The sequence below is a fragment of the Diaphorina citri genome, unplaced genomic scaffold, assembly GCF_000475195.1.
Source record: "Diaphorina citri unplaced genomic scaffold, Diaci psyllid genome assembly version 1.1 scaffold2253, whole genome shotgun sequence".
Taxonomy (NCBI): domain Eukaryota; kingdom Metazoa; phylum Arthropoda; class Insecta; order Hemiptera; family Psyllidae; genus Diaphorina; species Diaphorina citri.
In genome coordinates, this window is record NW_007379678.1 from 8,313 (window position 1) to 34,300 (window position 25,988).

General features: G+C 39.9%; 1 protein-coding gene across 1 annotated transcript in view; it reads left to right on the forward strand.

The window, feature by feature from the left end:
- Positions 1–1,014: 1,014 nt before the first annotated feature.
- LOC103518570 (cell wall protein AWA1) overlaps positions 1,015–25,988 on the forward strand; it is a gene marked incomplete at both ends in the record, with an annotated part of 34,596 nt that continues 9,622 nt past the window's right edge. The window contains 13 exons of the mRNA XM_026830329.1: positions 1,015–1,214; positions 2,508–2,539; positions 3,071–3,123; positions 7,459–7,658; positions 13,280–13,355; positions 13,473–13,666; positions 14,389–14,606; positions 14,838–14,966; positions 18,792–19,088; positions 21,049–21,366; positions 21,750–22,091; positions 22,548–22,682; positions 23,237–24,196. Of these exons, the coding sequence (XP_026686130.1) occupies positions 1,015–1,214; positions 2,508–2,539; positions 3,071–3,123; positions 7,459–7,658; positions 13,280–13,355; positions 13,473–13,666; positions 14,389–14,606; positions 14,838–14,966; positions 18,792–19,088; positions 21,049–21,366; positions 21,750–22,091; positions 22,548–22,682; positions 23,237–24,196 (3,154 nt within the window). The remainder of the gene's footprint in view (positions 1,215–2,507; positions 2,540–3,070; positions 3,124–7,458; positions 7,659–13,279; positions 13,356–13,472; positions 13,667–14,388; positions 14,607–14,837; positions 14,967–18,791; positions 19,089–21,048; positions 21,367–21,749; positions 22,092–22,547; positions 22,683–23,236; positions 24,197–25,988) is intronic.

The window sequence follows — 25,988 nt, forward strand, 5'->3', positions numbered from 1 at the left end:
CCCCCCGCTGTGCAGCCCCTGTTGGAAAACCCTGGGGGGTGTTTTTTTTTTTTTTTTTTTTTTTTTTTTTTTTTTTTTTCACGCACCTTCAGACTGACAGACAGACACAGGTCCATGAGACCGTGGTCTATCAGACAGTCTGAGTGTGAGAAGGGGGTAATTAGGTAGAGACCCACCACCATTGCGTCACGTCACGATACCTATGGGGAGTCAGAAAGATGTAGTTCAAAGTTTTCCCCTAATATGGTAGGTAATTTCGTTCAGGACAGCCACACTATCCTCACGCCACGTGAGCTCACGTGACGTGATAGTAGTGTACCTGTCCTGAAGAGATTACCTATACAATATTATGGGACAACTACATCTTTCTGACTCCCCATGAGATCACGTGACGTGATAGTAGTGTACCTGTCCTGAAGAGATTACCTACCTACAATATTATATATGGGACAACTACATCTTTCTGACTCCCCATGAGGTGACGTGACGTGATAGTTGTGTATTTCTACCTATAAGTTCAATTCATGACCGGAAGATTATTATTATTTTTAAATATATAATTTGATTAAGGAGATAAGTGAAGGCTCATGTTTGAGATTTGCAAGATTAAATATGAGGCTTTGGATACAGTTATGTATCAAAGGAACACACAAGTATGTCTGTGTTATTGATTTGGAGTGTGTCTTTGTTTTCAAAGGTTTTGAGACGACCGACCCTAATTGATTTTGAACTAGGAATATGACCTACTTACACAGCTAAAGGGTTGTTCCTGTCATCCTATACTAAAATATAACTACATCCTACACAGATAAGGTTCGTTCTCGGAACGGGTTTGGCTTTCCTCTATCCTGTCCTTCCCGAAATCAGGGGCGATAAGGCCTTGGAAGGGGTCGATAAGACCTTGGAAGTTACAGCTCCTTCTATCAAACTTATTGAAAAAAGATTGATCAAAAAACATCCAACTCCTCAGCTGGAGATTTTTTCGTAACAAGTGATTTTCTTCTTCTTTTCCAGCCGGCCTCCCTCTCCAAGCTCCGGCAATGGACCTCATCCGAAGCTCTAGGTGACATCACGGTAGATCCGGACTGCACAGCGCGGATAGGTGCACCAAATCCGGCCACAACTTCTCTCACTGATGAGGACGTGACCGATACTGGGGCCACCGACCATAAGCTACCCTCACCCGAAGAACAAGTTCAAGCGGTAGCCAACAAGTGAGTATATCCCGTCATTTTAGGGTCCCCAACCTCTATGGCCGAGTGGTCAAGAGCACTGACTGTCAACCGGGAGGTGCTGGGTTCAAATCCCGGTCAGGGCGGAAAATTTCTAACCAAAGGTTTCCGTTCTTGGATAGGCATGGATGTAATAAAAGAGAGTGCCTTGAAGTATTACAGCGGTGCAGAGGTACATTTTTTAGAGAGAAAAAAAAACCCTAGGACAAAAGTCACCCATCTGGATACTAACCATGCGCAACGTTGCTTAACTTCAGTGATCCATTGGGAACTGGTGCATTCATTGTGCTGTCGTCGCTGGTCGCTGGCTATATCAGTGACACTAGGACTCGGGTTTTTATTTTTCTAATCCTTCCCTAGCTGTTTTCCATAGCTATCTGATGATCTGGTCCTAAATCATTTTGATACAGCATGGGTAGGTATCTACTCCTACCGGAAGTTGTACATACCTACAGTCGGATTAGAACAGTTGATCCCAAACCCCAAACCTACTGATAGGCAGTCAGTAAAATTATAGCATAGATACCTAGATGATACCTGTAGAATCAGTCAGGTTCATAGGTTTTATACATTGTGATACTCGATTACTCATATAGGCACCTAGTATAGGTCTTAGTCAGGTACCTACATCAGAAAATCCATAGACAGAACTATGGTATCGGTTCATAGCAGGTTGTTCATAGTTTATTGTAGTCATCGCATCGGTTCATAGCAAAACATGAATGGTTATCTGTCATGTGTGAGGGCGTTTGTCATGAAAGTCATGATACTCGTGATGCCTATACTCATGATATGGCTACTACGCGGGCACAGTGGGCACACGGACAATGGCTATTACTATAACAACAACAACAACAACAACTCATGATATTGCTAATATCATTATTATTAACAGGTTCACAACTTGAGTTGTAGTTTTATTTTTCTTACAAACTCATGATATTGCTAATATCATTATTATTAACAGGTTCACAACTTGAGTTGTAGTTTTATTTTTCTTACATGGGTAAAAATTTACACAATTTACAAGAAAAAGTACAAGAAGTACCTACCTACACTGACACACTGGTTACACTCTGTACACACTGCTTATACTCTATATACATGTCTCTTACACTCTGTACACTCTATTGCCACTCTATACTTAATACTTACAGTGTAAACTTAATACTTACACTCTGTACATACTACTTACACTCTGTCTTACATTTGGATAATGATCACTTCAATCACATATGCTCTTAATTCATCACACATGTCTCATTTCTCGCTCAGGTTTACATTCAATTCGCACACATGTCTCACAGGTTGACACCATGTCTTATTTTTACTCAAGTTTCACCATCTCATCACACATGTCTTACTTTCATACAAATTGTCTCACATTCAGCACACATGTCTCACATTCCATCATAACATGGTCCACATTCATACACATGATACTTTCATCAAAGTTGTCCACATTGCATATCATGTACTCCATCTAATTAAAGTGACATTCATTAATTGCATCATCTACCGGTTTATCTCCACATGTCTGCACATTCTCTGTACATATATGCCTCACTAGTGGTCGTCACACATGCTAAAAATAAAATTAAAGTAAAGGAGAATTACAATTTACAGATAAAAGAGACTTGATAAGGTTAGAAAGAGAAGAACCCTCCACGATATGACCATCAAGATGATAACGTTCATTTATGACAAGTTTGCAGAGTTTACATATGCAGTTATCATATTCAGTGTGATATTCTTTCTTCGTGCAAATGAGATGGTGAAATCCATGCACTGTGTACCGTGTGATGATGTGTCTATTTGATTGGTTGTTATTTTTCCAGGTGTTAGATTTGAAGGCTGGTCCACTAGTATAGTTCTTGATGACAAATTCCATGTTTTTGTTTTCTATAATTTCTTCATATTTTTGGATTTCTGATGGTGATATTTTAGAGTTGTACTTCTCTATCACTTCCTCGCCAAATCTCCTTACACCTGCCATGTGAAATACAAGTGTGTTGGAAGTGCTCTTGTGTAGACACAATGCTTTCTTATACAGCTTGGCTTTGATTTTGTCTAATTCTAGGAGGTGACTGTGCTGTAGGTCTTCTGCCAGGACTTCAAAACTATAACATACAGTGGGCCAGATTTTTATGAGGAAGATTTTATGTATGGTTGTTAGTTTTAGGTGTTTCATATTTTTGATGGTTCCCATACTGTGGCTTGCTTTAATACTCTTTGACTGAATGTGTTTAGTTATAGTTAAAGTTGGTTGCATGAGTATTCCTAGATACATGTATTCATTTGTAAACTCAATGTTTTTGTTGTCATACATTAGAATATCTGTCCTTTTTGTTTTTCCTCCATTTCTAAATTTTATTATCTTGGTTTTGTTGGTATTAATTGTCATTTTGTAGGTTGTGCACCAATTGTGTAAATCTTCCATTGCTTTTTGTAGATCTTCTAGTTTTTCTGAGTAGACCACAAGGTCATCTGCAAACATTAGACATTTGATCGATTGATATTTATGGAATATTTTTGGTAGACTTGAGATGTATATTAGGAACATGGTTGTGCTAAGTGGATCACCCTGTATGATTCCTTTACTTTGTTTTATTGGTTCTTTTGAAGTTTCTAATCCATTGTGAAGTGTTAAATAATTTTGGGTGATGATGTTGGTGATGATTTTGGGTGATGTTTGGGTGATGATATTGCTAATATCATCGCTATTCCAAATATTTATCAGCACGGGGAATCAAATCCGATATCTGTATGATGACAAGGTGATAGACCAGATAGACTAACGCCCTCTGGTATCAGATAGTACGTACCTATGTTCCTATTTAGGTGCGAACTAGGTACAATGTACCTACATGTCTCGTACCTTATGTATGTACGAATTATGTACGAACGAGGTTCATATCTCGTACCTATATGTACGAACTAATATGTCAGGTACGGAGGTACCTATACCTATACGTATGAATTTATTAAAGGCACAAGTACCTATTTACGGACTATAGCTACCTACATATCTGGTACCTACATATGTAGGTATGAACTAAAGGTATAAAGAAATAGCTATTATGTTAGGATTTTGTGATAGTCATCTACTACGTACTTATCTTCCTACTCAGGTGTAAAAATGAAACATGTAGATCTGTACTGATAGCATGTTGACTTGAATCAATATGGATCAGTGTCGGAGAGATGATCAAAAATTGGAACTGACGACTCTTAGATTTATGGCCTGGGACGTCTTTTTTCAATTTACTTTAATAGGTGTGCCCTTGTCAGTATCCTATAAGTTTGTGGCGCTTGCAAATTCTCAATTTCTTAAAAATTCTATCATGGAAGTTTAAATTCAACTTCCCATTTGCAAGTCGGAAGCTCTTTCCTCCACATATATGTATTCTGGCGGTCTGACAGAACTAAGGGACTGATAGCATGTTGACTTGAATCAATATTGACCAGTGTCGGAGAGATGATCAAAAATTGGAACTGAAGACTCTTAGATTTATGGCCTGGGACGTCTTTTTTCAATTTACTTTAATAGGTGTGCCCCTGTCAGTATCCTATAACTTTGTGGCGCTTGCAAATTCTCGATTTCTTAAAAATTCCATCATGGAAGTTTAAATTCAACTTCCCATTTGCAAGTCGGAAGCTCTTTCCTCCACATATATGTATTCTGGCGGTCTGACAGAACTAAATTTGTCCGACTGTGTGAGTAAGTAGCGGGCCCTAGATTGTACGAAGGCATTTGGTGTTTCACTATGTTCTTTCCATGAGTGGCGGGCCCTAGATTTCGTGAGGTTATCTGGTGTTCGGCTATATTCTTTCCTCTAAACTTTTTGGGTAACCTTTTAAAATTAGTCTCCCCAACCAGTCCTCACCCTTGCGCACTGATATCGATTTCAATTCATTATTTATAATCCGAGTCTGTATTTAATATTCTGTCCTCGTCTAGCTATATTCTTTCCTCTAAACTTTTTGGATAACTTTAAAATTAGTCTTCCCAACCAGTCCTCACCCTTGCGCACTGATATCGATTTCAATTCATTATTTATAATCCGAGTCTGTATTTAATATTCTGTCCTCGTCTTTGTTTATATTTTGATTAACTTTGATTCCAAAGAGAATTTTTAATCCGGGGGAATGAAATTTCGAAATTGAAAAATCAAAAGCTTTTTTTAGTGTCACGGATTTTCATCGATTTTTGCCAAGTCAACTTTTGTCTACCAGCGGTGTTTTCGTAGTAGTGTCACGGATTTTCATCAATTTTAGCAAAGTCAACTTTTGTCTACCAGCGGTGTTTTCGTAGTTCCTTTTTTATGTTTTCGAATTTTCTATGTTGTTTTATTTTATCTATGTTCAATGAAGTCGGATTGTATATTGATGTGCAATGCCTTGTATTATCAATTGTTTTTGGTAAGTATCTACTTAATATTGTATAGGTAACCAAATGATAAGGAACAAAGGTATCTAAGTAATTAGTTGAGCAATTTCTTCTCATTTTAGTTTTTTTGCACAATATGTATAGGTGTCTACTTCTGGATTCCCAATTCAGAAACTTAGACGTGAATTTAAGTAATATTTCCAAATTTCCTCTTTCCTAAGTGCCCAAGTAAAGATCTGATCTTGATCCATTCCATTTGTACCCCTTTTTGTAAAGCTCGTAACCAAAGCAAGAAATTCTCACGTGTTCAAAATGTCCATCATCTGATCAAACACTGGTTTCTCATACAATATTGTGTAGATTATCTAATATTTGATTGAGTTGTGAATTTTGTTCTTATTTTAAACGTAATTCTTTGACTAATATGCTGGTAGCTATTTCATAAGCATCTTACAACAGCCTACAGGTCATCCATCTTTGTTTTCATTGTGAGCCACAACCTCTCTGTTGTCTGTGTCGCCATTTAACTCTTTCTCTGTTTTGATTGCAAATGTTTGCCATTTGATAGCAATGGTTTTGTTGTTGTCCGTGTTCAACCATTTAGTTTCTTTCTTATCTCTCACCCAATTATTAGCAGGTCTCTTTATTCTTTATGTGTGTCTTTATGAGTCTTTTGTTTTGTTCCTCTCACCCAATTATTAGCAGGTCTCTTTATTCTTTATGTGTGTCTTTATGAGTCTTTTGTTTTGTTCCTCTCACCCAATTATTAGCAGGTCTCTTTATTCTTTATGTGTGTCTTTATGAGTCTTTTGTTTTGTTCTTTGAATACTGGATGGTTGAGCATGGATTGATTATGTCTGACTTGGTTGGATTGGGCTACAAATGAGTGAATCAAAGGAAGGTTATTTGTAAGATTAGGTTCCAACAAATTCCTTTTATTTACGACTTTGAGCCGGTAACTAAAACTATTCCGGCAGCCCGAGTCCAGGGAATGATCTTTCCAAGATTGATGGCCAGTTAGACCTTCCTAAAGATAAGTTTCTATAATTATAAATAATGACTCCTAGAAGAGGCTCAAGCCCTCGCCTCGGTTAAATGGAGAAGTTCTCAGGTATCACGGTACAAGTTCCAACAAAGTGCACTGAAAGGACACCCACCCTCATTTGGGTTAACCACCCACGTGCGAACACAAATGCCCCACCCTGTACACATTAGCTGAAATGTAGTCCAGCTTTATAATAACATGTCATTATAGTAAAAGTTTTCGCCTCAGTAACATAATCAATCCTTGTTCTTTATAATAACATATTCTTTATAATCATAACATATTCTGTGTTATTTTCTATTAAATTTGAGTATCAATAGAGCGCAAAACAAATTCCTTTTATTTACGACTTTAAACCGGTAACTAAAACCATTCCGGCAGCCCGAGTCCAGGGAATGATCTTTCCAAGATCGATGGCCAGTTAGACCTTCCTAAAGATACGTTTCTATAATTATAAATAACGACTCCTAGAAGAGGCTCAAACCCTCGCCTCGGTTAAATGGAGAAGTTCTCAGGTATCACGGTACAAGTTCCAACAAAGTGCACTGAAAGGACACCCAGCCTCATTTGGGTTAACCACCCACGTGCGAACACAAATGCCCCACCCTGTACACATTAGCTGAAATGTAGTCCAGCTTTATAATAACATACCTTCTTGGAAGGAATCGATAAGACCTTGGAAGTTACAGCTCCTTCTATCAAACTTATTGAAAAAAGATTAATCAAAAAACATCCAAATCCTCAACTAAAGATTTTTTCCTAACAAAGTGTTTTTCTTCTTCTTTTTCCAGCCGGCCTCCCTCTCCAAGCTCCGGCAATGGACCTCATCCGAAGCTCTAGGTGACATCACGGTAGATCCGGACTGCACAGCGCGGATAGGTGCACCAAATCCGGTCACAACATCACTCACTGATGAAGACGTGACCGATACTGGGGCCACCGACCATAAGCTACCCTCACCCGAAGAACAAGTTCAAGCGGTAGCCAATAAGTGAGTATATCCCGTCATTTTAGGGTCGCCAACCTCTGTGGCCGAGTGGTCAAGAGCACTGACTGTCAACCCGGAGGTGCTGAGTTCGAATCCCGGGCAGGGCGGAAAATTTCTAACCAAAGGTTCCCGTACTTGGATAGGCATGGATGTCATAAAAGAAAGTGCCTTGAAGTATTACAGCGGTGCAGAGGTACATTTTTTAGAGAGAAAAAAAACCCTAGGACAAAAGTCACCCATCTAGATACTAACCATGCGCAACGTTGCTTAACTTCAGTGATCCATTGGGAACTGGTGCATTCATTGTGCTGTCGTCGCTGGCTATCAGTGACACTAGGACTCGGGTTTTTATTTTTCTAATCCTTCCCTAGCTATTTGATAGTCTGGTGATGTGGTCCTAAATTATTTTGATAGGTACAGCATGGGTATCTACTCCTACCGGAAGTTGTACATACCTACAGTCGGATTAGAACAGTTGATAATGCAGGTTATAATACCAGGGTAATTCCTTGTATTCTAAGACTGGACTGGCGGGGGATCCAAGACGCATTGTTTTGGTTACTCAGCCGTCGGCTTCGATGCTTTCCCTTCCTTTTTAAAGCAAACTCCTTGAATACTAAAAGTAATTTCTGTCAATTAGTAGCAAGGATTAGTTAAAGTACAGTAAAGGAGAAAAATGAGGCTCGAGGGGCCCTGATACCTACGTATATTATGTAGGCGCGTATAACATTCATGGCATAACACAGGTCCATAGCATACCTATCTTCATAGCAGATACAAGTTATAATACCAGGGAAGTTCCTTGTATTCTAAGACTGGACTGGCGGGGGATCCAAGACGCATTGTTTTGGTTACTCGGCCGTCGGCTTCGATGCTTTCCCTTCCTTTTTAAAGCAAACTCCTTAAATACTAAAAGTAATTTCAGTCAATTAGTAGCAAGGATTAGTTAAAGTACAGTAAAGGAGAAAAATGAGGCTGGAGGGGCCCTGATACCTACGTATATTATGTAGGCGCGTATAACATTCATGGCATAACACAGGTCCATAGCATACCTATCTTCATAGCATGACACAGGTACATACCTACCATCATACGATGAATCTATGGAGACCATTTTCCTTTCGTCTATTGTTCCGATCACCAATATATTTTCTCCTACATAGAAAATCCTCTCTATACATTACGCTAGGTCATTGAACTCGTGTAGATTCCTAGGAATAGTCCACCTCTGTGACCACATGGCTGACTCTCAACCTGGAGGCACTAAGTTCGAACCCCGGATTTTCGGCTCTTTTCTTAGAGTTCGGGGTGCACTCATCCTCGTGAGGACAATTGAGTAGCTACTTTAATTAGTAGTGGCGGCATTACCAGAGTATTTATTTTTTATTTTATTTGATACATCAAACGGGTTCTTGCCCTTTACTAACTATGTTACAATAATTCCCTATCTAGACCTAGCAAACTTATACCTATCGATCGAAGGAAAAAAAAAAAGCCCTCACTTGTTGCCTGTTGGCTCAGGTCATGAGCTACCCTGTATTGTCCCATAAACTTGTACATGGGAAGTTTTCATACAAAGAGGTAGACGAGGAGGAGGGGGAAGTGAATAAAAATAAGATGAAGGGGAAGAGAAGATAATGGAGGAGGAGAAGGAGATAAAGGAAAGAAGAGGAAGAGGAGGAATAGACAATTCAATTCAATTATATTTTATTACAATATTATGGCATGTTACATGTAATTTACAAAGTTTCTTAAATCTACCTGTATGAGATAATACGAGGGGGGATAAAATAAAATAAAAACATAGTATATAAACATTTACCTACATAATTACGTACCTAGCTATTAGGAATAAAACATTTTTCAACTTGATTTGAGAACTTACTAAAAGATACTGACAGATCAAGCTTTTCACTGTTTATATTGTAAATTTTTAATAGATTGAAAAGATGTGATTATATTATATTATATATTATATTTGATACATCAAACGGGTTCTTGCCCTTTACTAACTATGTTACAATAATTCCCTATCTAGACCTAGCAAACTTATACCTATCAAAAAAAAAAGTAGAAAGTAGAAAGAAAAATTATAGAAATGTCAGAAATAGAAAAGGAGGCTCTTAAGGTGGCGTTCCGATCCTAGCTGCCGGGCAGCGCGACCCGGCAGCGCTGCCGAGCTGTGCGGCCGCTGCCTAATCAGTTGAGCATGCAGATGCATCGCCAAGGAAAGAAGGAATTATATAGGCGGTTGGAAAAAAAGGTCTTAATTTGTTGAGAAGTTGTGAAGAATAAATCAAGGTGTTGAATAAATCTAGTATCTACCCTGCTTATACTGCCAAAATAAGAGTCCCTTTACATACTTAAAAAAAAAACTGATAAGTGTGGGTAATTCCGCCACTGAGGTCAATTTGTATGCACTATATTCCAGACCAGGGATGCACTATTCCAGAACGGGCACCAGGGGTTGGGATCACTTTGATGACATTTTCTTCCAGATTTTCCCCCGGATGCATTTTTGTAAATAAGGAAAGTTTTTCACATGAAAAATATCGTCATTTCCCTGGTGACCATTAGTCGACGTCGTCCCTTCTCTATGTAAAATAAATCGTTTCATATTACACTATGTACTTGAGTCTGATTTATATGATTAGACATTACGTGTAGTGACTTTACTATGTGAACCAGTTGTAGTCACTTTACTATGTGACACAGTTGTAGTGACTTTCCTTTGATCCCTTTTGGCTCTTGGAGAATGCTGGGCCTCCATAAAGTTCATACACGTGAGTTGTATGAACTTACACGATTCTGTGTTAAACTTTGGACGTATCTATATGTATAGGGTTTTCACATCCTGGAAAAATATGAAACCTCTTTTCCTGAACCACAACACTAACTTGGTATGATTAGGAAAAAAGAAGCAAATTTATACTGACCAGATAAGGTTCGTTCTCGGAACGGCTGGCTTTCGAATCCTCTCTTTTTTTTCCTCCTATCCTCTCTTCTTCCTCTTTTCGCCTTCGGTACGATGGAAAAAAAAGAGAAAATTAAATATGTATAAACCGTAGAAGTTGTTTCGTACAAGCTTTAGTCAAAAATATTTTTTCTTTCAAAACTGTGTTTCGGATATGTATACTTATACTATCGGAAAATATAATGCTCATCCACTTATCACTATTGGAGCTTTTGATAGCAAAGTTCTCCCTAAGTTTCATATGATGCTTAATAGGTAACCAATTGATACGGAACAAAGGTATCTAAGTAATTAGTTGAGCAATTTCTTCTCATTTTAGTTCTTTTGCACAATATGTATAGGTGTCTACTTCTGGATTCCCATTTCAGAAACTCAGACATGAATTTAAGTAATGTTTCCAAATTTCCTCTTTCCTAAAGTGTCCTAGTAAAGATCTGATCTTGATCCATTTCATTTGTACCCCTTTTGGTAAAGCTCTTAACCAAAACAAGAAATTCTCACGTGTCCAAAATGTCCATCATCTGATCAAACATTGGTTTCTCATACAATATTGTGTAGATTATCTAATATTTGATTGAGTTGTGAGTTTTGTTCTTATTTTAAACGTAATTCTTTGACTAATATGCTGGTAGCTATTTCATAAGCAGCCTACAACAGCCTACAGGTCATCCATCTTTGTTTTCATTGTGAGCCACAACCTCTCTGTTGTCTGTGTCGTCATTAACTCTTTCTCTGTTTTGATTGCAAATGTTTGCCATTTGATAGCAATGGTTTTGTTGTTGTCCCGTGTTCATGCCATTTAGTTTCTTTCTTATAGAGCCGGAGCTGAGGTACATTTTTTCTACCTCATAAGGTACAAAATTTTCTTCCTATGGATCTGATGGGGGTTGGCGAGTGTCAGTTCCAGCCGAGGTATGGAATTTCATCCTGATAAAGTTGGGCATTTGAACACAGTAATAGAGTCTTGAAATTATTTCTGGACTTTCAACATAGCAACGAGTGTCTATGATAAAGTAAGCCTAATTACCAGTAATAAAGCTTTAATGTCGACCGTCTGTCAAGCCGTCTGAGCGTGAGTGAACGGCATAAGGGTTAGGTGGTAGAGAACGCCTTTGGCGTTATCCTTGCCTTGTGGGTACTCTCCACCAAGAGTCTATTATCATTTTTTGTATACTGAGAAAAGAAAAATCTTCACTACCGTATTTTTGTTAAACTTAAACTGATTGGATTAAGCAGTCGGGTTAGTTAATTTTAAACTCCCGATTAAGTGAACAAGCTGACACTCCGAGCCAAAATTTTCCACACCCGTCTTTAGATTAATGTGTTGCCTGCGAGGGAGCTTTGCTCGGGACATTTGATGTGACGTCATCGCCTACGGGAGCGTATGCCGTGACGTCAAAGTTCACGATTTACCGGCATTTTTTTAATCGATTTATCTCGGGATCTAGAAGTCGTAGAAGAAAAAGAAAAATTCCGTTGTCCTCATTTTTCCTGCTCTATGACTTTGAAACATCACCCAAGTAAGCGCAACTGATCTTTTATAGCATAGATACCTAGATGATACCTGTAGAATCAGTCAGGTTCATAGGTTTTATACATTGTGATACTCAATTACTCATATAGGCACCTAGTAGGTATAGGTCTTAGTTAGGTACATCAGAAAATCCATAGATAGAACTATGGTATCGGTTCATAGCAGGTTGTTCATAGTTTATTGTACGAGTCATCGCATCGGTTCATAGCAAAACATGAATGGTTATCTGCAAGTCATGTGTGAGGGCGTTTGTCATGAAAGTCATGATACTCGTGATGCCTATACTCATGATATGGGTACTACGCGGGCACACGGACAATGGCTATTACTATAACAACAACAACAACAACAACAACTCATGATATCGCTAATATCATCGCTATTCCAAATATTTATCAGCAAAGGGAATCAAATCCGATATCTGTATGATGACAAGGTGATAGACTAACGCCCTCTGGTATCAGATAGTACGTACCTATGTTCCTATTTAGGTGTGAACTAGGTACAATGTACCTACATGTCTCGTACCTTATGTATGTACGAATTATGTACGAACGAGGTTCATATCTCGTACCTATATGTACGAACTAATATGTCAGGTACGGAGGTACCTATACCTATACGTATGAATTAAAGGTACAAGTACCTATTTACGGACTATAACTACCTACATAGATTATGTATGAACTAAAGGTATAAATAAATAGCTATTATGTTAGGATTTTGTGATAGTCATCTACTACTTATCTTCCTACTCAGGTGTAAAAATGAAACATGTAGATCGGGACTCAAACGGGTTCTTGCCCTTTACTAACTATGTTACAATAATTATAATTCCCTATCTAGACCTAGCAAACTTATACCTATCAAAAAAAAAGTAGAAAGTAGAAAGAAAAATTATAGAAATGTCAGAAATAGTACAGGAGGCTCTTAGTAATGCTGTGACATCTTCAAAAGTTGTGAAAAAGCTCTCTACTTTACCACAAAGATTCACGATTTGTTTTTGATTTGATTTGTTTTTGTGGAACAGCCCTCTAGCTTTCTAATCTTACAATCTGAGTTCTCAAAAAGTTCTTTCTTGACATAAACCAGAATCTGCCCCTTTCGCTTTCCCAGAAGCTCGGAGCGGAAGGACATGTCCGAGGACATCACCAGTAGCGGTGTCAGCGTCATGACAGAGAAGAAGTCACACATCGAATCCCTCAAGGAATGGGGCCGCTCTCGACTGCGCCAGATAAGGAATTTGGACCCGGGAGTTAAGATGCGGGAGAGGGCGGGTGTCAGCGTCATGACAGAGAAGAAATCCCACATCGAATCCCTCAAGGAATGGGGCCGCTCTCGACTGCGCCAGATAAGGAATTTGGACCCGGGAGTTAAGATGCGGGAGAGGGCGGAATCCCTGGCGAGGAAGAAGTGGGATAAGGACGAACCTCAGCATTCGAGCTCGGGCAACTGGAGTGCCAGCTCCGAGAGCGGATCTACTGTTACTAGTCATCAACCGAGGTGAGTTTGATTTGTCTGTGGGATAGAATATTATTATTATATAACACTTTATTAGAATTTTACAATATTTACAAAGAGGTACACAAAACAAAATGATAAATTAACAAAAGAAAACAAAAATTGAATAAAGAAAGAAAGAGAAAAAAAATATTGAAAAATCCTAACTCAGGGGCGGGATTAATGCCTAGGGCATTCTCTTCCATCTAACCCCAAAATTCGAACAGGATAGAATATATGTACCTATCCTGTTCGAATGAGACTAGAATGTCCCTTTACCCCAGCTCGTATGGTAATGTTTAGGATAGGGCAGCAACAATAATGGTCCAAGGACCAAGGTTTACACGGCTCGCCTACAACCAACAAAGTTTGATTTGTCTGTGGGATAGAACATAAATATGTACCTATCCTGTTCGAATGAGACTAGAACCCCAGCTCGTATGGTAATGTTTAGGATAGGGCAGCAACAATAATGGTCCAAGGACCAAGGTTTACACGGCTCGCCTACAACCAACAAGTGATCCAACTGAGGTTGGGTGTACCTATTATATTTGACCCAACTAAAAATCGTTAATCTTGGGTTGATTAGGCTGATGTCCTGAATCTTGATGGAAGACTCCTGATGTCCTGAAATCTGCTTATTTTCGGCTTTTCCAAACCATTTTTTTTTTTAATGTATTATTATTTTATTTTTTACTCCAAATTTTCTTATTTGGCCTCTTCAGGTCGAGCATCTCATCAGGTAGTGTATGCAACAAGCACGGCACCCTCCTCACATCTCGCAGACCTACCGCTTCTGGTTCCTCTTCTGTGACCAGTGGTGACTCTACACTTCACGATGAAGGGGAAACCTGCTCCACCTACTCCTGTGATACAGAAGGATACTACACCTCGTTCCATATGGATTCGGGACTGAAGACGCTGAGAGAAGAAGAGCCCATGGGTCCTCGTCTTTGTTTATATTTTGATTAACTTTGATTCCAAAGAGAATTTTTAATCCGGGGGAATGAAATTTCGAAATTGAAAAATCAAAAGCTTTTTTTAGTGTCACGGATTTTCATCGATTTTTGCCAAGTCAACTTTTGTCTACCAGCGGTGTTTTCGTAGTTCCTTTTTTATGTTTTCGAATTTTCTATGTTGTTTTATTTTATCGATTCCACACTTCACGATGAAGGGGAGACCTGTTCCACCTACTCCTGTGATACAGAAGGATACTACACCTCGTTCCATATGGATTCGGGACTGAAGACGCTGAGAGAAGAAGAGCCCATGGCTGCCCTCACTACAACTTCGGCACTATCAGGTGAGAGAAATATTCCTTAGACCAGCCACTATCAGGTAGACCTGACAGGTGCGGCTGAAAAGGTCCGCCTGTCAGGTATACCTGATGAGCACACACACTATTTGAGTGTTGGTGCAATACAGGTCGCACAGCACTGGAAAAACACAATCTAACGGCATTTTTGGTGATCTTGGACACGGAAAGTAAAGTAGTACAAATACTATCAGGTAGACCTGACAGGCGGACATTATCTGGTGTACCTGTCAGGTCTACCTGATGGTGGCTGGCCCTATCCTGCCTCGGTGGCGTAGTGGTCAAGACGCTCGTCTGATGAACAGGAGGGCCCGGGTTCAGTTCCAGCCGAGGTATGGAATTTCATCCTGATAAATTTGGGCATTTGAACACAGTAATAGAGTCTTGGAATTATTTCTGGACTTTCAATATGGCAACGAGTGTCTATGATAAAGTAAGCCTAATTACCAGTAATATAGCTTTAATGTCGACCTAGGTTTGTCAAGCCGTCTGAGCGTGAGTGGACGGCATAAGGGTTAGGTGGTAGAGACCGCCTTTGGCGTTATCCTTGCCTTGTGGGTACTCTCCACCAAGAGTCCATTATCATTTTTTTCTGGACACACCTACCTCGGTGGTGTAGTGGTCAAGACGCTCGCCTGGTAAACAGGAGGGCGTGGGTTCAATCCCAGCCGAGGTATGGAATACCTACCTCGGTGGTGTAGTGGTCAAGGCGCTCGCCTGGTAAACAGGAGGGCGTGGGTTCAATCCCAGCCGAGGTATGGAATTTTATCCTCAATATAATTTGAGAATTTGACCACAATAATAGTAGTAGCCTACTGCTGGAGTAAAGGGACTTTTCAGTCCTATGCGAGCAGTATAAATAAGCACTATTATATTACTATTACTATACTGAGAAAAGAAAAATCTTCAATACCGTATTTTTGTTAAACTTAAACTGATTGGATTAAGCAGTCGGGTTAGTTAATTTTAAACTTCCGATCAAGTGAACAAGCTGACACTCCAAGCCAAAATTTTCCACCCCCGTCTTTTTTTTAAGGGCCCATCACACAAAGTTAAATCCGTCTGAGTGATCCGTCTTCTTTGTTTCCACTTGAAATGATTTAATTTCAAATTATTATGAGATTGAAGACCTTGTTCTTTATAATAACATATTCTTTATAATCATAACATATTCTGTGTTATTTTCTATTAAATTTGAGTATCAATAGAGCGCATTGTTGTCCAGATTTGTAACAATACCATGTCCTAGTACATATTATTCTATAATCTTAAATTCTTTGCTCAGCTCGAGTCGAATTATTGTGATATTTTTTTGCTATGGGAACAGTTATTTTGGTTGGTGTTAGGATGTGTTGATCTTTGAGGATGTGTTAGTCTTTTTCTTGAGCCTGGACCGAGAGCTAGCATTATTGTGATATTTTTTTGCTATGGGAACAGTTATTTTGGTTGGTGTTAGGATGTGTTGGTCTTTGAGGATGTGTTAGTCTTTTTCTTGAGCCTGGACCGAGAGCTAGGTTCTTGCAGGTGAACTGTGATTTTTTGTACGTTTCTTGTGTTCTTTGTGGATTGTGGATTATGATGGTGGATTTAGTGACCAATTTTTGACAGTGACATATTCTTCAAGTGTTTCGGTATGCAGATACACCTACGTGCCTCAAAAGTGAACCTGATGTCTTGAGGAAAAAATAATAATTAATCATCTGTCTATTTATTATTAGCTATTTATTTGTTACCTGAGTTGAATAATATTATGGTGTTTTTTACAGAGTGTTTCAAAAGTCCGGGGACCCCTGAATATTTTTTGAACGGCTAAAGATGGGAAGCTGAAATTTAGGGTAGTGATTTATTGAGAGCTAGAGGACTAGAGGTGTCTTACGAATGAACTGTGATTTTTTTGTTTTAGGTATGTTTGTTGTGTTCTTTTTGCAATATGATGGTGGATTTAGTGAATAATTTTTGACAGTGACATATTCTTCAAGTGTTTCGGTACGTAGATACACCTACGTACCTGAAAAGTGAACCTGATGTCTTGAGGAAAAAATAATAATTAATTATCTGTCTATTTATTATTAGCTATTTATTTGTTACCTGAGTTGAATAATATTATGGTGTTTTTTTATATAACTTTGTTGTAAAATTAATCGCTTGCAATTATTTTCATTTTGAGTACCTCTAAAAAAATCCTCAAATTGCGTGCAAAACCAGTCTAATTTTAACCGATAATTTTCACCCTTTTTATTTAATTCTTTATTTTAAGTGGGCAGGATCCTCACTTACATGTGCTCTTCCACCCAACCATTATTCAGTTTTCCTTGCCCTCCAGCCCATGAACTGACTCCAGTCCATGATAAAGTCTAATTAACATTATCAAGTGTTATGTATCTCCGGATTTAACCATCCCATCGTCTTCCCCCGCAGGTTCCCGTCCGAAGTTGTTCCTGTGGATACCAGCGGCAGATCGTTCGAGAGGATGTCCATCTTGCGGCGTTCCTGTATCGACTGCAATGGCGGCGTCAGGAGAAGGACCGGCAAACGGAAGATACGCGGCAAGAGGCGGAACACGATTGCCGGAACTGATCATAAGGAACTGGAAGCCATTGTTGGGTAAGTTGATATAAGTGCGCTGAGAAAGATACAAGTTTAGAACTTTGTTGTAAAATTAATCGCTTGCAATTATTTTTATTTTGAGTACCTCTAAAAAAATCCTCAAATTCCGGGCAAAACCAGTCTAATTTTAACCGATAATTTTCACCCTTTTTATTTAATTCTTTAAGTGGGCAGGATCCTCACTTACATGTGCTCTTCCACGCAACCATTATTCAGTTTTCCTTGCCCTCCAGCCCATGAACTGACTCCAGTCCATGATAAAGTCTAATTAACATTATCGAGTGTTATGTATCTCCGGATGTAACCATCCCATCGTCCTCCCCCCGCAGGTTCCCGTCCGAAGTTGTTCCTGTGGATACCAGCGGCAGATCGTTCGAGAGGATGTCCATCTTGCGGCGTTCCTGTATCGCTGTCCAAAAGCGGTCAAAATACCGCCAAGCGCAGCAACCATCTCAACCAAACGTTTCGTGTCGCATCCTTGTCACATTTGATAGCTACCTACATACCAAATTTCAAGTCTCTAGCTCTTACCGTTCTCGAGATATTTTGTTTACAGACAGACACACACACACACGGACCAATGGCTGAAACTTTGGATTTAGGCTCTAGGGACCTCAAAACGTGTTTTGGCACTAAAAACTGACCATCGAAAATTTGACCCGATTAAGCCTGATTCACACTATAGTGCCAGTCAAGGTCCAGTCACGGTCCGGTAACGGTCCGATCAAAAGATTGAGTATTCACACTATCGTTCAAGCAACGTTCATGCTTCGGTCATTCAACAATCATTTGATCGGACCGTTACTGGACCGTGACTGGACCTTGACTGGCACTATAGTGTGAATCAAGCTTTACATTACTTTCCTTCCTATAGGATAAGGAAAGTAAAAAAGAGGTGTTGTTTCTAAGCTTTGAGGAACGTGATTCAAAAAGATTGTACCTCCGAACCCGGAACACCTTTCCGCATTACTTCACGGCACGTTCTCTTACATGCATGCCTATCCTTAAACAGAGAAATTTGGTCATAAAATCTCCGCCTCGGCCGGGATTCGAACTCAAAACCTAAGGGTTAATATTCTGTGCGCTTCACCACTCGACCACAGAGGTGCAAGAACTACTATCAAATACCAAACCATGCACTTTTTTTTCGATGACAAAGCGAACTCCGCCTTGTACTAACACTTCCACTGTATCTCCCTTCCACAGAAAGTCACCTGAACGACACCTCCCTCATGAGTGGCGGAGGTGATTCCGAGTACGAACTGTTCGGCAAAGGTTCCACCTCCACCACTGCCTCGTCCGCTGGCACTGTATGCACCACCCTGCTTAGTCCCCCAGCTCCTCCACTGCCCCAGAGAACCACCAGTGCCCTGTCTGGCTGTCGAACCCTGCCGGAGCGAAACACTAGTGGGGGATCTGAGACAGAGGTGCCGAGTAAGACTCAGAGCCTCAAGTATGATAAGAAACTGAGCCAGTATGTGGACAAGAAAAAAAAGTGCATAGGTACCTAGATCCTAGAATATCCTAGACCTAGATATTACAACCAAAACCACCCTCTAAAAAGGTTTTTAATTTAACCAAATATGTAAAACCGTAGCGTAGGATCTCTGAATAATTACTGTCGCGTACTTCCTCAATACCACCACCATCACCACCACCTACAACTCGGCCCTGGCATGCCGAGTCAGTACTGCAGCAAAACGTGCTGCACCAAACGTCAAGGTGTAAGTTTCGGTTCCCTTTTTCCAATCTATAAACTTTCAATTCTCAAATTTAGCCAGCCTAGTTAGCTTAGTTGGTAGTGCGTCTGCCTTGTAAGCGCTAGGCCGCGGGTTCGATTCCCGCCCGGGGCGGATTGAAAAAGAAAAAAAAATATATATCAGAAAGAGAAAATTTCAACTAGGTAGGTACCTACCAAGAAAAAAAGTGCATAGGTACCTACCTAGATCCTAGAATATCCTAGACCTAGATATTACAACCAAAACCACCCTCTAAAAAGGTTTTTAATTTGACCAAATATGTAAATCCGTAGCGTAGGTGTGTTGATCTCTGAATAATTACTTAAATGGCAAAAAAAGACCCTGTTTGTCTCCTTCTGTATAACTTAAAAAAAAATCGCTTAGATAGAGCATAAAAAATGACGAGATGAAAAAAAGCCAGCGCCCAGGGGGGTGGAGGGATAACAATCCAGCCAAAGGAGGTTAAAAACCCCGCGTGGGGGGTTAAAGTTCATAATGGAAACAATTAATAACGTCTTAACTGAGTTTAACTTTGCATGGAAAAGCTCCGGGAGGGGAGGGCTGGGTGTTTATAAAAATATTGGAAGATGTTCGGAGGGAAAAATTAATCCGGGACGGGGGAAATTTAATTTGGAGGGAGGGATTTTATTTTTCCGGGAATTTTCTTTTTGCCGTGGTCGGTTTAATTCACTCATTAGATTAAATGGTTGGAAGGAGGGGCGTGAGAGAGTAAACTGTGAGCTCTTTTTAAGACGCGGTTTTTATCTCTCAAATCTGGTAAGAAAAATCTGGTGTGAATATCACACGACTTTCCTTATCGTATTGAATGATGCTTATTTGAGTGTTCTTTTACCCTAACTTTTACAATATCTCTAACCGTTTTGTCGCTATAGCTGAAAACCGCCAAAATCGGTCGAAATCTGTCCAAAAGCAGTCAAAATACCGCCAAGCGCAGCAACCATCTCAACCAAACAAAATCGGTCGAAATCTGTCCAAAAGCGGTCAAAATACCGCCAAGCGCAGCAAACATCTCAACCAAACGTTTTGCGTCGCATCCTTGTCACATTTGATAGCTACATACCAACTTTCAAGTCTCTAGCTCTTACCGTTCTCGAGATATTTTGTTTACAGACAGACACACACACACACGGACCAATGGCTGAAACTTTGGATTTAGGCTCTAGGGACCTCAAAACGTGTTTTGGCACTAAACTGGACACGGAAAAATGGCTGAAACTTTGGATTTAGGCTCTAGGGACCTCAAAACGTGTTTTGGCACTAAAAACTGACCATCGAAAATTTGCCAATGGCTGAAACTTTGGATTTAGGCTCTAGGGACCTCAAAACGTGTTTTGGCATTAAAAACTGCACATTACTTTCCTTCCTATAGGATAAGGAAAGTAAAAACGAGGTTTTGTTTCTAAGCTTTGAGGAACGTGATTCAAAAAGATTGTACCTCCGAACCCGGAACACCTTTCCGCATTACTTCAAGGCACGTTCTCTTACATGCATGCCTATCCTTAAACAGAGAAATTTGGTCATAAAATCTCCGCCTCGGTCGGGATGCGAACTCAAAACCTAAGGGTTAATATTCTGTGCGCTTCACCACTCGACCACAGAGGTGCAAGAACTACTATCAAATACCAAACCATGCACTTTTTTTCGATGACAAAGCGGAGAACTCCGCCTCGTACTAACACTTCCACTGTATCTCCCTTCCACAGAAAGTCACCTGAACGACACCTCCCTCATGAGTGGCGGAGGTGATTCCGAGTACGAACTATTCGGCAAAGGTTCCACCTCCACCACTGCCTCGTCCGCTGGCACTGTATGCACCACCCTGCTTAGTCCCCCAGCTCCGCCACTGCCCCAGAGAACCACCAGTGCCCTGTCTGGCTGTCGAACCCTTCCGGAGCGGAACACTAGTGGGGGATCTGAGACAGAGGTGCCGAGTAAGACTCAGAGCCTCAAGTATGATAAGAAACTGAGCCAGTATGTGGACAAGACACTGGGAGCTAGGATGTTGGGAGCGAGACAGAACGGTGAGTAGAATAGAATAGAAAAAGTTAGAAGCAGAATAGTATTTTTTTTTTATTTTTTATTTTTTTTTTTTTTTTTTTAGGGGTTTGAAAGGGGAGAACCCGCGGCCTAGGGCTTACAAGAATAGTATTAAAAATGGTAAGAATAGAATAGACCAATATAAATTTCAGTAGCCTCCATGGCTGAATGTGTAGTTCTTACAATTAACTTTCACACACCGCGCACTAGTTCCTTTGTGTGTAGGTTCCGTGTCCACTTTTCAGTAGAATCTAAGTTCCTTCGACTCTTCATCTCTTCAATTCAATAAATATTCTAAAAGGGTAGAGCTAGTTCGAAAGAATTAATTTTCTAAAATCCCTTTCCACTTCCCATTCTTCTTCCTCAGGAGGCAAAACGCTCAAACTGACCAAGGAGAACATCAATAAGCTCAAACAACTCGAAGAAGAAGACAACAAGTACGCTACGAGCAAGCGAGTCAATTCCGTAGACACCCGAATCAATTCCGAGAACACCCGAGTCCATTCCGATGACGCCCGAGTCAGTAAGAGTACGGTTATCACAGTGGATGTTCACCACAATGGCAGTGGTCGGGGGAGCAATGGTTCGCCAGAGAAGTGTGAGGGCTCACCGGATAGTGGACATAACACGTGTAGCTCACCGGTTGATTCGGTGACCGAGACACCGTCCGTGTGTGACTTTGAACTCAGCGAGTGTTCGGATCTGGAAGGTGAGAGTTCGATACCCAGTATTATTGTATAACATTTTTTTTTTTTTTTTTTTTTTTTTTCTACAACCAACAATTATGTATCTGCAAAAAGTAACGCAGTATAGCACCAGAATATCAGTAAAGAGGTGCTCTATTAAACTATTGCTACAATGGAACAACTTGTTCCAAGCTGACAATCTAAATAAAGCTCTACCAATACCAATCTCCTGGATATTCCAAGGCATAGGACTTCAGGTATATGGTAACTCTTACCATGTATCTGCAGTCAGATTTCTCTTCATAGGGATATAAAGGACTCACAAAGTCTAGGGGCATCACAAAGTCGAATTTTCGTCAAATAACTTTAAAAAGTTCAATTGAAGGGACACTAATTTTGGTTCTAAAAACTCTCTATTATTTCAACGAGTTACATTCTGGTATCCTGATCCTCTAATAAACTCTTATTTTCTATCACAGGTCTGGATCGTGTTGAAAGGATACGAAGCAAGACGACTATCAATTCGAGCAGAATTCCTTCCATGTGTGTGATAACGCCCCCTCAGAGTGATGATGAAACTAGTCTCAAGCTATGCGGTGCTCTGGATGATTCAGGTAAATCAGCGTAGCTAGTAGCTTTTCAGTAAAAATCTATCAGGACACGAGGTACACAATAGGGCTGCCTGGAAGAGACTGACAAGAAACGCCGACCCTATTTAAATAGGAAAAGGCTAGGAAGAAGAAGGAGAAGTAGCTTCTCAGTATATTCAGTGCAATAGTCCTAAATTAAAATGGACGCGGCACACAAGGGATCAGGAAGAGACCGCCTTAACATAATAATAATAGCTTCTCAGTAAGCATGCTAGGAAGAAGAAGGAGAAGTAGCTTCTCAGTAAGCATGCTAGGAAGAAGAAGGAGAAGTAGCTTCTCAGTAAGCATGCTACTTTGCTTATTATTGACTAGAAATTTTCTGAGAAAATTTTGAGTCTCTTATTTAAAGCTCTAAGTGTCTCGGGAGCTGAATGAGATTATTGAAAACTGGCTCATTTGGCAAACTAACATGTTTATCTTGAATTATTCATGAAACCAGACCTTCTTTATAAGACCTTTAAGTATACCCACACGAAAGATTTATCTTGATCTAATCTCTCTTGTGTCTTGTCTTCCAGGGGACTACGTCACAATCCGTGACTCCTCCATCATCTCCGACATTGAGACGGAGCCTGCCCCTGATTTCCCTCACACCCAGCAGGAATATGTCTCTCTCAATGAGTTAGGTCTGAACGATAATTCACTCGAACGAAAACGACGTGGGGCCAAGGTGACGTTAAACTCAGAAGGCAAAGTTGTCTACTCTAGCGACAGTCTGCGTCGACGCAAGAAAATTCACACGACAAACACGTTCGAGCCCGGGCCTTGCGTCGCTAAGAGTACTAGTCCTGTCGCGCAGCATAAGAATTTCAATGTCCGTCCTGTAACTAATCAGAACCAGGTCCTTCCTCCATCTAGTCCCCCTCCTATCATTCCTAACCCTAACGATGTGCGGAACTCCCCTCTCCCCTCACGGATAAGAGAACGCATGACTCCCTTGGGTACCCTGACACGGGACCCTACCGAACTTAAACCCACCACCGAGCCCCCTAGACCTCTTGAACCTATCATGTTGAATAGGTCCCCTAATCCAAGACGGAGCCCCCTGGGCGCTCACAGTCCCGGCAGACAGTTCTATCCCAACACAAACCCGGGTCTCCTAGGTACCAAACCCTTGTCCCCTCTCGTATCCGCGGACCGTAAGCCAGACCCTGGTAAACACACCGTGGTGTATCCGGTACAGAGAACCCGCGCCCAATCCCCACACACGATAGTCAAAGCATCCAACTCTCCCCTACCGAACCGAACTATCAAGGGTGCCTATGTGAAGATGAATGAGAATTTCCTGGAGACCAGCATTGACGATGATCCTCTGGACAAGAAACTAGTGGTCAAACGATCTGACAGCTACAGACTGGCAAACCAGGAGAACACGCCGCATCCAGAAGCAGTGAGGAAACCCAATGCATCCCCAGGAGTAACAGCAGGGGACAATCTACTTGATGCCATTAGACAAGCTGCGCTGAATAATAACAAAGGTAAACATCATAATTTCTCACCTCCTAAACTTTTGTACAATTTGAACACGGACATCTGGTAGAATCTAGCAAGATCTCTTTGTGAGTCATTTCTGGCACTTTACGCTTTTTGGCACATTGGTATAACTTTTTAATGATGCTAGTTTCTTGGGGTCTTGGGGATTTTTGGTCTAGCCTTTCTTGGGGTGTAGCACCTATTGGTCATTTATCCTTTTGATAATATATCCGACGAATTTGGTATTACTGAGCATATTTCCATTTGAGCCTAAATTCTTGGTTTAAGCTTTTTTGGCGGGGTATTTGTTTTCTGGCACTTTACGCTTTTTGGCACATTGGTATAACTTTTTAATGATGCTAGATTTTTGGTCTAGCCTTTCTTGGGGGTGTAGCAACTATTGGTCATTTATCCTTTTGATAATATATCCGACGAATTTGGTATTACTCAGCATATTTCCATTTGAGCCTAAATTCTTGGTTTAAGCTTTTTTGGCGGGGTATTTGACAAAAACAGTATTTTTTTACATTTTACAATGAATCTTGGGATTTCACTATTTCATGATTTTTTTTTTTTTCTTTCCACATTTCTATTGACAGCTGTTGGAATGGCGTTTGACAATCTTGCTATGTTCTACCTTTTGTTTCCAAGCCTTTTAGCTTTCTTTTAGAGTTTGACTTTAGACTTATAAATTTATTTATGCACCAACTTTACACACTGGCATGAATTTTATCTTTTGTTGTTGTTATACCTGGTTTTTTCCCCCCTTTTCTCTTGAACCGTAAGATATTTAGATCTTGCATTCAATTGATAGATTGTTTTTTATTTATTGATCTCTTTTTATCATCAATATTTAATTATTTACCATTCACTAATAAGTAATACATAGACTTGTACAGTTACCTAACTTTGTAAATAACTTTTTTTGTATGTCTAAATTACCAACTAACTACTTATTTGAATTTCTGTGGGTATGTCCTGTTTGTTGTTTTACGTTTAAATATGTTCATATTGTCCTTTGTTTTGGGAAGTGCACAATATTATTTTGTTGAAGTTGTGTATGTACGTTATGTACCGAGAATTGTATACAGTATTTGATTAGGTGCAGAATATATTTTGAGGTTTGTTGTTAGCTATCAATGTGTGTTTGTCCTTTTTGCGCGTGTCTTCGATAAGGGGAGTGTTTGTGTTGGGTTCCAAAGTGCTGCATTAATCAGTTTTGCATTTATCAATTTTATCAATGGGCATGAGTAATATGACCAATTCAATTACCTAATACCTACCTACGTACCTACATTATGAAATAAATATGTAGTATGGAAATTATTAATTGTGCTATATAGGTACGTAAACAACTTTTTTGTACCTATAAAGTTTGGGTATCGGTTTTTGGTATAGCCGGTATGGGCACTTTTTGCCATTGTACCTAGAATGTGGTCTACTAGGTACCTTGGGTAGGTATCTATTCGTATACCTAAAGTTTTATCTGCATCTGCATGTATAACTATACCCATTAATTTACTAATATTGTTTAGCAGGTACCTATTTTACGTACATTAGGTATAGTGTGCTTTGTGTTATTGTGTGATAACGAAATCCATGTTGAAACTCTTGATAGACCTCACAAGTCACAAGATTGACCGCAAAACAACTTCCTGTGATGGAAATGTTTGCCACGGCAAAATGGCAATCACTCTATTGCTACTTTCAAACAATCAAATATTTTTATGATTATGACTTATGAAGTATACCTTACCACCGTACCTACAGACCTACTAGTAATTCAATTCAGGGAAC